Raw genomic sequence first — 17059 nt, 5'->3', positions numbered from 1 at the left:
TGATATATTGTTTATGCGTTAGATACCTAGTCAGGTAAACGTAGGTGATTCAAGCGCAAAAAAAAAAAGCTTTTAAGGTGGACAAAACATGGCTTAACTATGAATTATGGTTACAGTCAGCCACATAACTGTTGATATATATAAATTCGAAACTGTGAAGCACCACTCCGTCTGCTGAGAACCAGCATTAACAGTGAAAACAATGTCTGCTTATAAATCGAACGGAGAATAACTCTTGCCGAAAAGTGCTGCTTGTTTCACTGAGTGAACAACTGAAAAGTAAAGTCCTCTCTCGACCTGTTCTGATGTATGGCTCGGAATCAAGGACGATGTCGAGAGGAGATGGAATAGCTTTAAGAGTGTTCAAAAACAAACGTTCTCCGGAAGATGTCCTCCGTGACGCCGATGGCGAGTATCGAGCGAGAAATAATGATGAGCTGTATGAGATTTACTCAGATATCTGGACAGTGTAGCGAATAAAAGCCCAAAGGCCTAGCTAAGTCATGGTATGCGAATAGACGAAGACGCTCTCACCAAGAAGGTATTTCTATCTACACCCTTATTTGGAACATACGAAGGGAGAGACCTCTACTGAGTTTAAAAAGGCATTTGATCTCCCTTGGTGCTCTCAGTTGGGGTCAGTTATTACGAAACAGTGATAGATGGTGCCAAAATCGCATATGCGGTTAAACGGCAATTAATGATGGTGGTTATGGTATCAGGAGAAGTTATATACAATCTATATAGAACACTAATCGATCAAGAAAGTTTGGCAGAACAATGAACAAAACCAGGCGATAGGCATGTATTCGCTTCCAGTTGGACACAACGAGTACAAACCCCAAAATATCTAAAGTTAACTATGCACGAGGAAAAACTTCACACAATCCTAGTAAAAAAAAATTTTGTGTTATGTAGACCATGATAGTAGGTAGTTCCATTTAGTGTGACATTAGCCACTTGACTTTTACGGGGACAAAGACAATTTCACCAAAAACAAGCTACCATATTGAAAAATGTTGCCAATTTTTCTAATTTTGATGGATTTCATTTTAACGAAGTCGACTAAATTACTTTCATAGTTATTTTAAATAAAAAAGAAAAAAATGAGTCTTGGAAATATTTTAATACGAAATATCAGCCAAGAAAAGAAGGTTTTTAATAAGTTTTTCGAGCTCCTGAAAATTGTTTTGGTGGAAGAAACATGGATCGAAGTATGCAAAGCAAGTGAATATAGCGTTCTTAAGTGTCCGTACGTTTGCTCAGAACATTTTACAAAACATACGCGTTTATCAATTGCTTGCTCAAAGGAGGTCCTTATAAATCGACACCGCAATTTCTTGATAAATTGGCTACAAGTCCAAATTTTTTATTTCTTTATTTTTTGTATAATTCAAGCGTTGCGCTTTAGGAGGGAATTGTCAAACCATTTTTTAAGGAGAACATTACCCTGTAGCTCTGCAGGTTAGCCACTAGTTATGAGAGTGTTTTTGCCTGTTGTACCAGGGGTCACCTTGGTCACCGCCTATACACATTATGTGCCATTTTAGCATTGACATAGATGTGCAGACTTTGGAGGTACACTTTTTCTCAACATTCCTTGAGAAATATCCACTGTAGGGGCATGATAATAGGGCAATGCTAGAACAACAGGTTTTTTTGTGTATTTTTTTTTCTGTCTACGGGTCAAGCTGCCATAAATATATGAGTCATTAACCAATATATGAGTCATTATCCACTATTTTTCAATCAAATTGCATGTTTTACTTTATTCTCAATCGATATATATACACATAAATCGTGCTAAGGCTTATTATTATTGTCTCAGATGACCATTGCGTTTTCATCCTAAAGGAAATTTCCATCTCGAAAAACCACAATTTCGCCTTAAACAGTAACGGTATGGCAACGCTTCTGACAAAACAACAACAATTATGAAACTTCAAAAATCCCCAAATACGTCAAAAAATTTTGAGTGGAACTACCTTCTTTTTTGTATCATGATGTAGACCTAAGTAAACGATTGACACAAAATTCGTTATGCAAATCCGAAAGCGCAAACTGAAAATTTTATTTCTATCGAGAGATAACTATTTGCAAAAGAAATTGAAAATTTTCGTACGGTTGTTGTAATTTTGATGATGTTGTTGTACCCACAATAAGAAATTGTAAAGAAATGTTTGCACGGATATAGTTTTTATCTCGAAACCGGTGTTGGACCCACCCGGGGTAATTTTTTACAAGCGCGGCCGAAGGCCCGCAATACAGAAAGGTGTTCTACGCAAAAATACTATAGATACCGGTTTCGGAGCGGTGCGCGCCAAAATTCTCAGTTTTTTTCGGCTTCGTGGTCCTAGGTCCAAAGCGCACTTTTGACACCTCTCCCGATATTTTTGGAATAGTTTTAGCAGTTGTAAGCTAAAGAAAAGAATTACCCTCATTTCCACGATGTTTGGAGCTAGGTCTGTAATCTGAAAAAGTGCAATCCAAGATGCAAGACATTGGAGAGTGCTTTTAAAAGAACTGAAGCAATAATAGTCATGCTATAAATATTATTTTAACAGATGTATATTCCTATGATGTAATTATTCCATTTCATTTCTAAAAAAATATCAAAACCAGAAATCATAGTGCAATCATTGTGACAATCAAGTAAAAAAAAGTGATCAAAATCAAATTTTGGCCAAAAAATAAAAATTTTTCCATGTGATACTGAAGTCGCCCCAATATAGACGTACCAGATTATAGTTAATTCCCGAAATGAATGTATCACTTCAATATTTTATAAAGAAAGCGCAATGTGCAACAGATACAACAACTACAAGAACTGATTATATATCACATGATACCAGGAGATATTAAAATCTTGAAAAGGCAGATCCGCAGTTAGTGAAGGAAAAAGAAATTTTGGAACACAAATGTACTACGCACCCCTATAGGAAGCAAATTGAGATTTGGAAATAGAAACTCCATAACAGAAACTGCGAATTTTGCCTTTACATGTAACACCCGAACAATATCGAGGCTTTAACGATAATAAAATATTGAATTTGGATGCACGAATTTCGAATCGATTTTACACAACATCTTGTATGAAGAGACGATACCCAGAATTGCATAGAAAAATGAGCGCAGAGAACGAAAAGCTTTCTTGTCATTTTATATTGTGAAGAATATTGGCATCACTAAGTGAGTAAGTACAAACTACAAATATACAAGTGTATGGCTTGTAACCAAGCAAGAAATTCAGGAAATTACTAGACCTTAGGAGAAATGGTTGAACGAGGAAACCGAGAGTATAACCAAGCATGAAATTTGCGAAATTACTAGACCTTAGGAGAAATGGGTGAACGAGGAAACCGAGAGTATAAAAGCAACACAAGCTGAGGCATGACTAAGCAGTTTTGATTTAAACACGCAATTAGTTGTGAAGTAAGAGTTATTGTGAAGTACACTCAAAGTAGTCTAATAAAGACCATTTTGCATTATTGAATATTGGAGTTATTTATTCAACAGTTTAGCGATTCGAACGTTAGCAGAAGGTTTGGAATAAGCGGAATTCACCGAAATTCGTTAGAATATGATATTGACAGTATAAAGAATTTCGGCATTTAAAAAAAAAATCGAAGCTACTAGTTGTGGATACAGGAGGGATAAGGGCTAATGCAGAGTTTAAATTAAGCATGGAAATGTGCAAGCCCCCTATTGCGAGTGTCGATCGACAATGGATCCTGTCGTCGTCTTTATATTGTGCAAAATTACTCGTTAAAGCTTTGGGCCACTAAAAATTATAAACTTAAACGAGATCTCTGACTTTTTGCTTTACTTATGCATACAACATTAATTTATTATCAGAACAATCGGTTATTGATTAGCGGCCGACTATTTCCGACGATCGACACACGAAATAGGGGAAAATGTTATAAGCTTTGAGTTTTACGAAGTCAGGGGGCCTACTCTGTATTGCGATGCGAAAGGCAGTGCGATGCGAAAGGTAATTGGAACTCTGTAGCGCTATCGCATCGCTAACAATGTCGCTTTTTTATTTTTCGCTAATTTTTTGCTTGAGTATGCATCACTGACCAAACGTCAAAGAAAGAGAGCAAAAGAAACAAGGCGATTACAATTTCGGCAAACGATTAATTTTTGTTGAACAAATTAAAAAATGGATTCTGTAGCATTATGGGACGATTTAAATGAAGAAAGGATTGATAGGAGGATTATAAGAGACAACTCCAACATTATGAGTCTCAGCGATCAAAGGTAATTTAAACGTTACAAAATTACTCATACATATACTATTGCTTTATGTTCTATTCATTAGTTTTGTGCAGAATTTTCGGCTTAATAAGGAAGCCTTTTTGTATGTGCTAAATAGCATTAAAAGTGAGTTGAAAACTCCACGGAGAGCAACGGCAGTTCCTGAAATAATAAAAGTTTCTACAACGTTGAAGTTCCTTGGTCAGGGTGCATACCAACACTTGATTGGCCAAGACCGTCACGCAAGATTAGCACAGCAAACCGTTTCGAGTTGTATTTTGGAAGTTTGCAGTGCAATTGAAACGATATTGTGTCCAAAGCATATAACTTTTTCAATTAGCAATCGCGAAAAACAGGATGCCAACCGTAGGTTTTATGCTAAATGCGGAATTCCGGGTGTGATCGGAGCTGTGGACGGAACGCACATCCAAATGATAAGGCCATCAAAAGACGAACATCTATTTTTTAACCGAAAGCTTAAGCACAGCATAAATGCGTAAGTGTATTTCGATTAAATAAGATTACTTTTATTGTGCCTACATGTTTTGTTCTATTTTAGATATGTGATCACAAAATGCAAATAAGAGCGGTAAATGGTAAATTTGGAGGTGCATCGCATGATTTGCACATATGGAACTTGTCCGGTGAGCGCGAATATTTAAGGACTGCCTATGAAAATGGAGATACTGGCCAACGAATTCTCGGTAAGCTTTTTAATATATCGATTTAATGTAATGGTAGCATACACGCATTAACATATTTACTTATGTAATATATAACCCAATATATATACATATAATAAATGGTAATGAATGCTATTCAGCTAAAAATACCTTTATGTTTTTGTTATCTGCAGGTGACTCAGGATATCCGTTGTAGCCATGGATTCTTACCCCATACAGGAACTCTACGGAGGATTCCGACGAGAATTTTTTCAATCAAAAACATTCAAAGGGAAGGTCTCTCATTGAGAGAGTTTTTGGTGTTTTGAAAGGTCGATTTCGATGCCTTTTGGCCTCAAGAGAGTTGCATTATGTTCCAGCAAAAGTGGTGCAAATACTAAATGTTTGTTGTGCCCTGCACAATATTTGTATAATGTTCAATGTTGAAAATTTTCCCAGTTCAGAAATTGAACCGGAAGACGTGACAGTGATAAATACAGAAAACGTGGAAAATTATAGAATGGGAAATATTGCTAGTTGTATCAGAGACCAAATAAAAAATGACATGATTTCCAATAGAAATGCTTTATAAAAAAGTGGTTTAAATTTAATGTTATTTATTTATGTATTTTTACGGCTGCTAAGGCCTACAACTTAAACTACTAAATATAATTCATTATTATTTAAATTCACGTTTTCAGTCTTTTATTTAAGTAGGGGTTACAAAATGTGTATATATATAAAAAGTAATACTATTTATGTATTTTACGGCTGCTAAAGCCTACAACTTAAACTACTAAATATAATTCATTATTTAAATTCACGATTTCAGTCTTTTATTTAAGTAAGGGTTACAAAGTGTATATATATATATAAAAACTAATACTAATTGTATATAAATAACATACATACTCAATGTTTCAGAATCATTGTGAAAAGTGCCCCAAACTATACTTCGGTAATGCACTGTGTATGTGCAGGTACATACGTAAATAAATATAAAATAAAAAGGAAATTTCATTACAAAAACTAAGCCACTTGTAGTACATAAATTCTGTGTATACATATCTTTAAAAAAAAAATTGTGTGTATCTGTTACTACTTTTTGGATATTGCTTTGTTGGCCTGTAACTCCACATCCAACATTTGTTTTTTAATTTCTAATTTGTTTAATTTTATTCTTAAATTTTCACGGTCCATTCTTTTTTTATGGACAAATTGTTCTTTGGCAAACTTTAACTTTTTATTTTTTATTTTTAATGTAATTCTCATTGTTCTGGCAATGTTGTTCAAATTGTCATTAATCGCATTTAGCACTTTTATTGAGTTCCTTTGGTATTCAATTTGGTTGTCCACTTGCTTTTCCAAAAGACTCTGCTTCTTGCGTGGAGTAGGTACCGATCGGCTGCAGGAAGGTTCCTGTTGTTGTTGTAGCAAGAAAGGTTCCTCGTTCTCCTCTTAACTCATTTCAACTGAATCGCTGTCGTCATTAAAAGTCGCTTCCAAAATTTCAGTTGGTACTTCCGTCATAGCCTGAAGCGCACCAAACTCCCGCGTACCAGCTATCCCGTCGACTGCTTGGTTTATCGATAGCAAGTCGCTAGCTTGCTGTTCCAATGGGGTGAGTGCGGAGTAAACAGATGGGCCGCCCCCCGTACCAGCAATATTAGTTTTGTTGCGATGCATTTTGGCCTTCAAATGGACTTTGTAGTCAGCCCAAACCTATAAATTATATTAATCCCATTATAGAATTAAAAGTACACATATATCACCCAACCTACTTTTTTCCAGCCGGTGATATCACGCGTCGGTGGTCCAGCTGCATTTAGTTGGCAAGTTACCCTCTTCCATAAATTATTGGCCGTTGTTTTCACGTTGGGTGTTTTGAGTAACCCTTTGGCCAAATCTGGGTGTATTGCCATGAAGTCCACTAGGATTTCAAATTGTTGCTTTTGTGCCTGTTTTGTTTTTTGAGTTGTCCTATATATTTTTAAAAGAATGTACAATGAATATAAAGATATCAATTTATAAAATCATCAATTAATACTTACATATTTGAACAATGCGAATGCCTATTACTTGTAGCAAGAAAAATGCGAAAATGAATGCTGTTTGACATTCGCTTTCGCTATACAGAGTGCTGGCAATGCGAAAAGGGAGAAAAATTGCGAATGGGCAAAATGTGAATGCGAAAGTCAAAATATGCATGCGAATGTTAAGATACAGAGTACCGATTTTGCGATTTCGCGTATTTTTTCTTTCGCATCGCAATACAGAGTAGGCCCCCAGACAATTTTAAATAATGCAAAACAAAATTCCATGGAGAAATTCGTTAAATATAAAAAAAATGGGATAAACAGTTATAAATACAAACAAATATTAAAATTTCATACAAAACTATAGATTCTACCCCTATAAATCGTTAGCTTACAGCTGGAGACATTGGTGCTTTATCGGTAACCGTATCTGTAACCTTATAACAGCTGATTCGACCAATCTTATGAGAATCAATGCAATCGATTATTGGTGCCACTAAGGTCGTAACCGTATCGTAGCCAACCAATTGGGTTTTGGTTTACCGTCGTAACGATAAACAGCTGATTACGTTAGGGATACGGATACAGCGATACGACATACGGCACCAATGACTCCAGCTTACCTCCCTCTTGCGAGTGTCGATTGCAGTAGATAGTCGAATGCTGAGCGATACACATCGGAAGGTTGAAAATATATCAATATCTGTTTCGTCTACGATAACTTGTAATAATGATCGAAAGATCTCACAATCAATTTGCATAGTAACAAAATTGAATGGAAAAGTTGTAATCAACAAATAGTCGATTTTATTCTGAACAACTCTCCCAATATGGGGGTTAATCGAAAAAGTTGTCGATGCTCTTCCTTTTTTCTTGTTATATACATATATTGTGGCGAATGTTATTAATGTCGAAGCGTCACTGCGCGGTTAGTAAATAAATGCTATACATATACACACATACATAGAAGGCAACGAAGGATATTTCACACACATAACCAGCAGTTGAAGCGAATAGAATATTTCACACACACATAACCAGCATCTAATAGTGGAGAGAATATTTCACACTTATAGACGGCAATAAAACATATGGCTTTACATAAACTACAGATATACAATGTATATAACTAAATAACCAAGCATGAGATACAACTGTTCTAGAAGGCATATTCGTGAAACGTCTAGACCTTAAGAGAAATGGACGAACGAGGTAACAGAGTACAAAAGCAGCGAAAGCTGAGGAATCAGGGATCAGTTTGATTTTAACACGCTTTAGTGAACTACGGTATAATTGTGAAGTACTACTCCCAAAGTAGTCTAAATAAAGAACGTTTTGTTATACTGAATGTTTGAGTTATTTATTTGACAGTTCGGAGATTCGTTAACGTTCGCTGCGAAATAATCAGTAATTTCCCAAAATTTTTTACGATTGGTGTCAGAAGAGAAATTGTTGAATAAATTCCAGAGGACAACAAGGACATTGCCAAGTTCAGCAACTAAAAAAGGAGTTGGAAGCCCGTGGATTTAATACTACTGGGAATAAATCCAGCTACAAATACGACTAATGGAAGCTATGGAATCGGAAGGAATCGACGTTGATGAACACATTTTTCATCCTGAAGTGGAAGAGTCAGCGACTAAAATGGAGAAGATAGAGACTCCGAATCCATTGGCAAATATCAACCGATATGTCAGCGCAGCTCGAAGTACAGGAGACACGTATAACATCCAAGATAGAAACACAACTGGATGAACAGAGGACATATGTACATGGCATCCCAACTAGGATCACAGGAGGCACGTATTTCAGAAATGTCGTCGCAAATGTTATCTCAACTGGAAGCGCAAGAGGATGCAAAAATTTTACAATTCGAGGACAAAATTGATGCCGATAGAAAGGTTAGGAGGTCGTATCCAGGAGTTGCAACTTAATCTCCCGGCTGTTTCAGCGAGTAATCCGAAGGTAAAAACTCCACCTTTTTACGGCTGTGTTCCTTTCCAGGTATTTAAGTTTCAGTTTAAGAAGACCGCAACAGTGAACAACTGGAATACTGAAGATAAAGTTGCTGCACTATTCGTGGCATTGAAAGGGCCTGCAGCTGAAATCTTACATACTACTCAAGAGTACGAGCGGAAACAGTAGCAGAAGTGTTTACAAACAATTTGGATGCAAGGTATGGTGTACCAATGGAGCTACATTCTACATATTCTACAAGGTAGGAATTTTAAATCAGATGTGTTCCAAGAAATGTGTAAGACAGTGTGCATTCGAAAAACACGGACAACTGCATTTCTTCCAATGGTATGGTTGAACGATTCAATAGAACCTTGGAGGAGCACTTAAGTAAAGTAGTGGACAAGTTCCATAAAGAGTGGGATATACACATATCCTTATTCTAGATGGCTTACCGTTCGGCAGTGCATGAGACAACGGGCAAACTCCCACAAAGGTAATTTTTGGCAATGACCTTCGACTGCCAGCTGATTTGAAGTATGGGATAGATGCCGATGCGGAGAGAAATGTAAAGAAATCCACTGTTATCTTGGAAGAAGAGCTGAGAGAGATACACGATCTGGTAAGGCAACGAGCAAAGATTAGGAATGAAGATGAAAGCGAGGTACTATAAAGCAATTAATTCGGAAGGGTTTCAGGAAGGAGATTTTGTGCTGTTATACAACCCACCACGATCGAAAGGTTTGTCCCCAAAATTTAAGGCCCATACAAAATTGTAAAACGGATCATTACCAGCAGCAACACAACAAACCAACGACAATAAAGCATATGGCCTTACATAAACTACAGATATACGTGCATATAGCTAAATAACCAAGCATGAGATACAACTGTTCTAGAAGGCATGTTCGTGAAATGTCTAAACCTTAGGAGAAATGAGCGAACGACGTAACCGAGAGTATGAAAGCAGCGCAAGCTGAGGAATCAGGGATCAGTTTGATTTTAACACGTTTTAGTGAACTACGCGTTAATTGTAAAGTGCTACTAACAAAGTAGTCCAAATAAAGAGTATAACAAACTGAATATTTGAATTGTTTGTTCGACAGTTCCGAGAATCGAACATTAACAAAAGCTGCAAAATAATCAAGAATTTCCCCAAATTCGTTACAATATATAACAAATTTTCTAACCAGTAACCATCGATAATCGGTTAGTGGTCGACTGTCGTTTGTGATAAACACTCGCAATAGGGGAGCAAAATTGTTTATGGAATTCACACTACAAGCCTGTCCGGTGAAAAAAAGTATTGTTGGTTAATATGCTATATTCCACTTCTGATTTTTTTTTGCTAGAAAAAAATAGTATAAACACCCCCATATCAACAATAAATCAAGCTTTTGTGGTTTTTCACCCGTTTGGATTTATCTTTATTTAAATTTGCTTTATTTCAAATTATACAGTTGATTATCCTTTTCTTGCGTGCATTTTTCTTAAATTTTTTATTAGGTAGTTATGTACAAACAGCCAAATGAATAAAGTTATTATTGACTGTTAATTATATTATTATGTTTTCATACATAAATGGGTATTTTAAAAAAGATAAATACATATACATATATATATTGATTATTTCTGTTGTATAATGTTGATATTATAATAAAGGTTGTTAATTATTAAGAAAAAAAAACAATTTTTTAATTGAAAGGAAAATAAAAAAACAGAAACGTAAATAAACATATTTTTGCTTCCTAATATTAAATTTAGATTTACAGCCATAATTGTAAACGAATGCCACTACGGGAGGGTGTAACTAGTATTTTCTTATACTTATGCATATAACTTTTGTTTCAAAACTCTATTTTATAATTTCTCAGTCGTATTTATAAAACGCGAGCTTTTTTTGAGCTTACAAAAAACAAAACAAAAATGTTTTTTTTTTTATATAATCATAAGCCCTTTAATGAAATGTTATTGTTGACTCACTCTACGTTTACGCTCTAACATACATATTTATTATGTGGAATTATAGTCACGAAGGACGAACACATCAAATTGAACAATATCGACTTAAAAGCTAGGTTTCCATACTTATTTCTAATTATTGGTTTTCATTTCAACTTTTTTTAATGAGCTCAAATAAGAAATAGCTTGTATTAAGCATCACAAGTTACTGTGAATTTTCAGCCATTGAATGGCAGTACAAATAAGTTTTATATTGTTTATACTGTAGTATAATAAATTATTTAAAGAGTTAAAAGCTGAGGGTATCTTGGGGCAGAATAAAACGGGAAAATTACTAATATATATCTGTATGTTTGCTGGTAGCTACATATATTTATTTAATATTATAAATACTCTATTTACATACATATTTATGTACAAATGTACTGAATTGAAAATAATATCTTATTTAGTCTGAAAACTATGCTATATATACCGAGACAATGCAAAGAAAATTGAGACTAGAATCAATTTTTAGCATACGCGAACATATGTATATTCAACAAAATTGCTTTAATAATTAAATAAATGAAATAAATATCTAAAAATTAGCATGAGTCAAAATTGAAGACACAATCGGTAAAGAAATCTATAATAAATTTGTATATAGATTCTTAAGTTCAGATTTCTAAACCACCCAAAAATTTCTTAATTTAACTAATGTAGCAAGTAAATGTAAATAATTATTAACAGAGGCTTGACAAAAAAATTGGAAGAGTATAAAAACCAGTTGAAAACATAAGTTATAGAACTCCTCTTTTTGAAATATTCTAGGGTTATTTTGGTATCCTATATACTACTATATATTTACTAATAAAATGACTATTGAACAAATTTTTCAGAATTGATCTTATACCACTACCAAAAACGCTGCTCAAAACGGTCATGCCAATTTAAGCATAATTTAAATCAAGAGCATAATTTAAATCAAGAGCAGGGACCCGTTTCAGAAAAAATCTAGTCCCATAGCACAACTAAATTTCTCCGGACTCCAAATCGTGCAAAGGCCTGCCAAAACTATAATTCCAAACCTAAATTATAAATATTTTTGTTTTCTAAACTACAATTTAATGCTTAGGTAAATATTATTTTTCCATATGCTTAACAAAGCCCTGTCCCCATACAAAGCGCTTTGAGAAGGTCCCACGCCCACTTGTTTTTTGTATTGCTTAACTGAGTAATATGAATATATATTATAAAATATTATTTTAATAAATAATTTGACATATATTTACCTTGTTTTGGCTATTTTATTTTGTGAGTCAAATGTGACTCATGTATGTAGCAAAAACAATTTTGTTTACCACGTTCAATGAGTCTTATGTGAACATATATGACCATATGAAATAATTTGCATGACAGATAAGTTTTCGAGTCACAATAACGGTAAACTGATATATACATAAATGTCAAAAGCGTGTATTAGTGTGACATTAGTGAGATTGAAATATTAGCAACAAACTCGTACAAAAAATATGCACTGGGTGCTACATCAAATTGAAAAATCAGAGAGAATTGGCTAGGAAGCAAAGCAAGTGCATACTGAGTGCATAATGTGTAAAAAGGCCTTTTACTTTGAATGCTATAACGAAAGACACGCTTGATTTTATTAATTTAAATGAACATAAACATTCTCTTTTGTATTTAATTATTATATATTTCCTGTTTCTTTTACCGAACAAAAGGCTATTATCAAAAAAAAATTTCGAAATTTTTTTTCATTTTCCCAAAGTTTAGGTCTTCTGATATACATACGCTCACATAGAATTAACAAATACATATATAACGACTCATTCATAGCATGAAAGCTTCTCTAAGTTGTATAAATAAATGAGTCACATGTGACTCATGAACTTATTCCAATACGCTCTCGTGGGGCACATATGACTCATTGGACAGAGAAGTTGTTAACTATAAAAGATCTCAATGTAGACGCTGATGCGAAATCAATAATTACAAAAACTAATTTGTTGAAACATTTTGTGAACTAAGTGCAACATATGATTACAAAAATTCTATTTTCTTAGATATAAGTTCACGTATATCTACGTTATATTCATAATAACGTAAATATTTTAGTCTATGCATTTATTTTCTCAAGCAACGTTTACCTTTGCCATTTAAAAGCAGACAAACTTTTGCTTTTTGCTGCACACTACAATTTAATAATTTTCATTTCTTAAGTTTTTATTAGTTGTTTTATTAATTTCAGTTATTTATACTTTTAATACTAAATTCAGCAACAAAATATTTAATCAAAAGAAGTTTTAAACAAAATATGTATGTATGTATATATAAAAGAAATTTTTAGGTTTAATATTTTGTGAATTTGTGCAGTGTCAAACTTTTTTATAAATATTCGTATGTACAAATGTGAGATTTAACATATTTTATAAAATTCGTACAACAACTGCACTTGTGTTTTTGAGTTTATAATATTTAAAAACTAAATAAAATTCAACTAGCATTTTTATTACTCATAAGTATGTGTATGATTTCTTTTGCGGAATATTATGTAAGTATATTTTTGTTTTCATATATCCTAAAATAGCTACATTAAATTTAAAGTTTTATTTATAAGATAAGCAACCATATTTATAAATGGTGCACAAGATTTCGTTGCAAGATAAATTTAAGTAAAAAAAATGAGCGCAAATGAAAAATACACAACTTTTTAAATATAACAAAGCATCAACCATTTTCAAATGTATAATTACATCCCAACGCTATTTATATTTATGCAAACGTATCTTACAATTATTTCGTAACACAGCGGTCTTATTGTGTAACTCGATTCGTAAGTCAATAGCATTTAAGACTTATAAAGAAAGTCGCCGGATTTTAAGCAATCTATATTTACTATTCATTCATTAATTATTATTTGAGTTTCAAATAAGAAACTAGAAAATCAATAAAATGAATACGTGCATATCAGTTTGAAACCATGTTACAAAACAGATTCATAGAACTGCTAACAAGCATAAGCGAGATTTTTACATTATACTACGTTTCCAACTCCGAGTTTGCCAGTTTCGACAGACTGCTTAAACACGTCTAAAAATATCTGAAGAGATATCAAAAGAAGTGTTTTAAGCTCGGTATCAATAAACCGAAAGCGAAATTCAAAAATTTCTTTTCTGTCAAGAGATATTTTGCATCAAACAGTTGGCAAACACGTAGGTTGGATTTGGTATAAACCACATATGTAATACTTCTATATCACTACTACTGAACTGTCCAGCCTGTCAAACATTACAGTACAGATATACAAGGAGAGGAGACAAAATCTCAAGGTTGTCGTTAAATTTTTGTAAAAAAGGGGCGCTTAAATATATGTATGTATGTAATTAGCAAATTTAATATCAAAAATGTCGAAGCGTTGTTTTTTGTGTGATAAAAAGAGAGACAAATTTAATAATATAGGCTTGCATTCGTGAGTATTTTGCAGAAAGTGAATTAGTTAAATTGTGCAATTTTTGTTTTAACTTGTTATTGGGCTTTTCATTTAAACCCCAGCTTTCCAAAAGATGCAGAAACTTTCGAGAAATGGGTTGAGGCATGCGGCCTAACCACAAGTGATGATTTGAAAAATATGCGTATTTGTAGCAACCATTTCCAAGTGAATGACTTCAAGGCCGGGTCAAGCAATAGTATAGGTCGATTAATGAAAGTCACATTTCCTTCAATAGACGTTTGTATTTCAAGCCGAAATGTGCGCTCTTCATGTAAGTATATTTAATACTTTTAATTGAAAGTGGGAATTGTACCTTCGAAGGCGTATCCATTCTAGAGGCGTCATCAGGGTCTACTAGTATTCTTAAAAAAATAGCGAGGTAATAGATTTCAAGTTAGTAAATGTTTATGTTAATACGATGTGGAGATTGTCTGCATATGTGGACAATGTTGTGCGTTATATTGCTGGCTATGTTGCTTGGAAGGTACAAAAGAAAATAAAATGTTCCACATGTCAAGGGCAATTGATAGCTGAAGTGCCTTTACTTACAGCGCACAAAAATAAAGGTCCGTTTGTCGCACCATCTGTGGACGTATGTAATATTTGTATAGTGTCAGAGAAAGCTTTAAGACAAGTTCTCAAGGCATGCTCAATTAAGTTTAATAAATAAAATGTTTCAAAATACAAGTGATGCATTCTCCAGTAGTATCATCGACGATCACATAGCCATCGAAAATTTATTTAGCAATGACATCTTTAATAATCACCGGACACAGCTGTGTAAGGAAGCAATAAGTTTTTATTTGGATATTCGTTTGTTTTTTGAAATAAAAAAAGCACGGACGAAGAAGAGTATGTTAAAAAAAATTTACAAAATTGATATTATTTCAACACCAATAGCAGCCAGCCCAGTACTCATATTTTGTTTACTTCATCAAAAATTTACTTCATTAAAAAACTCAAAATAAGTAAAATTTTGAAAACGTTTATATATCGTTTGTTCAAGCTAATTCACTTTAAATTATTTTTAAAAACGTTTAAAGAAATGCTTGTTGCGATGTATGTATAAGTATATTTTTATTCATGTATATTTGAATTTTTTTCATTTCAAAAATATGAATTCTTCACCTTGCTTTTTTTTTTTTTTTTGTTTACTATTTATGTAAATAATGTACTTTGTATGGTTGCAGCCCATGTTTAAATACTATATACATCAAGCCTTGTATTGTATTTGTTGGCGTTTTCATTGTTTAATCGACTAAACTGAGATTTTAGAACAATTAGTATGCAGAAGTTGGGTAAAGGGGATAGTGACCCGTTTGTACCCCTTTAATACTTTTTTTACACACGCTACTACAATTCACTAACACTAACAAAGCCCGCGCATGCGCGGAACATACATTTGCACAGTTTCAGCAAATAATGATTGACAGAAAATTGGCACATTAGGAAGATAAGAAGGTATTGATATAGAAGTATTATATATATGGTATAAACGTAGTATTACTAAATGAATGCCGCAAAAACACAAACACCTACACTTGTAAGCTGAAACTTAATAATAGACTTCTAATGGGTCTGCAGCGTTTTTTGTGGCAACTTCGATCACTCACATAGCCGCGTTCATCTTCGATCGCTTTCCGACATTACCATCCGCTTACCATCAATGTTTTCTTTTTGTTTATTCCAAAATGCTTCAATTTAATCTAAAGTGTATATTTATCAATTGGATTGGTTTAATAATTATAGCTGCAACGTTTATCCCGATTTTTGCCACGTGTTATTGTGCGTGCTTTGAAGGCTGCTGCGTTTAATAAATGCTACAAGAAAAATCGTGGATTGAACTTATTTACTGAACGAATATTTTGCAACACAATTTTAATACTTACGCGTTCCAATTTGGATTGTTTAGTTTTCCCATGCCCATCATCAACAAGTTTAGCACCAAGTTGAAAAATGTCGCGTATAAAATCGTTTTCCTGTAGTTGGCACGTCATACCGGGACCCATTATAGTGCATAAAGCCGAATATTGATGATGTATAGCCCAGGAGTCTAGAAGCAGACATTCAGTTCCAAATCGTATGTTGATTTCAGGTGACGTATCTTCCTGTTTTACCAAGCAAAAATATTCAGTTTTTGAAGAATTTAGATTAAATGAATCTTATGCTGGGTATGAAAGGAATGTGTACTATTTAAAAGCGCTCGCAACCACCTCAATCTTCTTATTATTCTTCCTTAGCTTGTCTCTATATATCGTCATCTATCTTTACTGATAGCTCTTTACCGATCTCTCTAGATTTCTTTCTTCTTGCTTTATTTATTTTATATTGACACCGTTCTTCTGTAATTTTCCGAGCAGTTATTTTATCGTCAAAGCGGTCAGCTTAAACTTTATAACACTGCGGTGCGAAACCAAGCATTTTAAAGACTTCATAAATTGTTTAATACTCCAACAAAGTCCTCCGTGTGGTTCTTTATGCAATAACAAAAACGTACCGGGCTCCCGATAGCTTTAAAAGTTGCTTTAAAGTGCGCCCGTAAGTTCTCACACGAGTTCTTTCTTTGGATGAGGAACGCTGATCACATCCGATATACTAGCTTGCATAGAAAAATAGTCCGCACCAATACAGGTTATCAGGCAAGTTTGCGTATGCATTCTCCGCTTCACTTATTATTATGGTTAACAAAA

General features: G+C 33.8%; 2 protein-coding genes and 1 pseudogene across 3 annotated transcripts in view; 1 reads left to right on the top strand and 2 right to left on the bottom strand.

The window, feature by feature from the left end:
• The first annotated feature begins 4125 nt into the window (after positions 1–4125).
• On the top strand, positions 4126–5620 carry LOC137242048 (putative nuclease HARBI1; annotated as a pseudogene).
• LOC137242047 (uncharacterized) lies at positions 5544–7967 on the bottom strand. Its single transcript, XM_067769411.1, has 3 exons — positions 6974–7967; positions 6704–6902; positions 5544–6644 (listed from the first exon to the last, which is right to left on the bottom strand). Exons 1-3 carry the CDS (start codon positions 7039–7041, stop codon positions 6381–6383), a joined length of 531 nt encoding a protein of 176 aa, XP_067625512.1. The 5' UTR covers positions 7042–7967; the 3' UTR covers positions 5544–6380.
• Positions 7968–10309: 2342 nt separating this feature from the next.
• Positions 10310–17059, bottom strand: part of Ifrd1 (Interferon-related developmental regulator 1) — a 92711-nt gene continuing 85961 nt past the window's right edge. For both annotated transcript variants that reach the window (XM_067764946.1, XM_067764945.1), the window contains exons 4-5: positions 16259–16477; positions 10310–16189 (exon numbers count right to left, since the gene is read on the bottom strand). In XM_067764946.1, the coding sequence (XP_067621047.1) occupies positions 16106–16189; positions 16259–16477 (303 nt within the window). In that variant the 3' untranslated portion in view covers positions 10310–16105. The remainder of the gene's footprint in view (positions 16190–16258; positions 16478–17059) is intronic.

Source organism: Eurosta solidaginis, chromosome 2 (genome assembly GCF_040869045.1).
Source record: "Eurosta solidaginis isolate ZX-2024a chromosome 2, ASM4086904v1, whole genome shotgun sequence".
Taxonomy (NCBI): Eukaryota; Metazoa; Arthropoda; class Insecta; order Diptera; family Tephritidae; genus Eurosta; species Eurosta solidaginis.
This window is presented reverse-complemented; position numbering and strand designations above follow the sequence as displayed.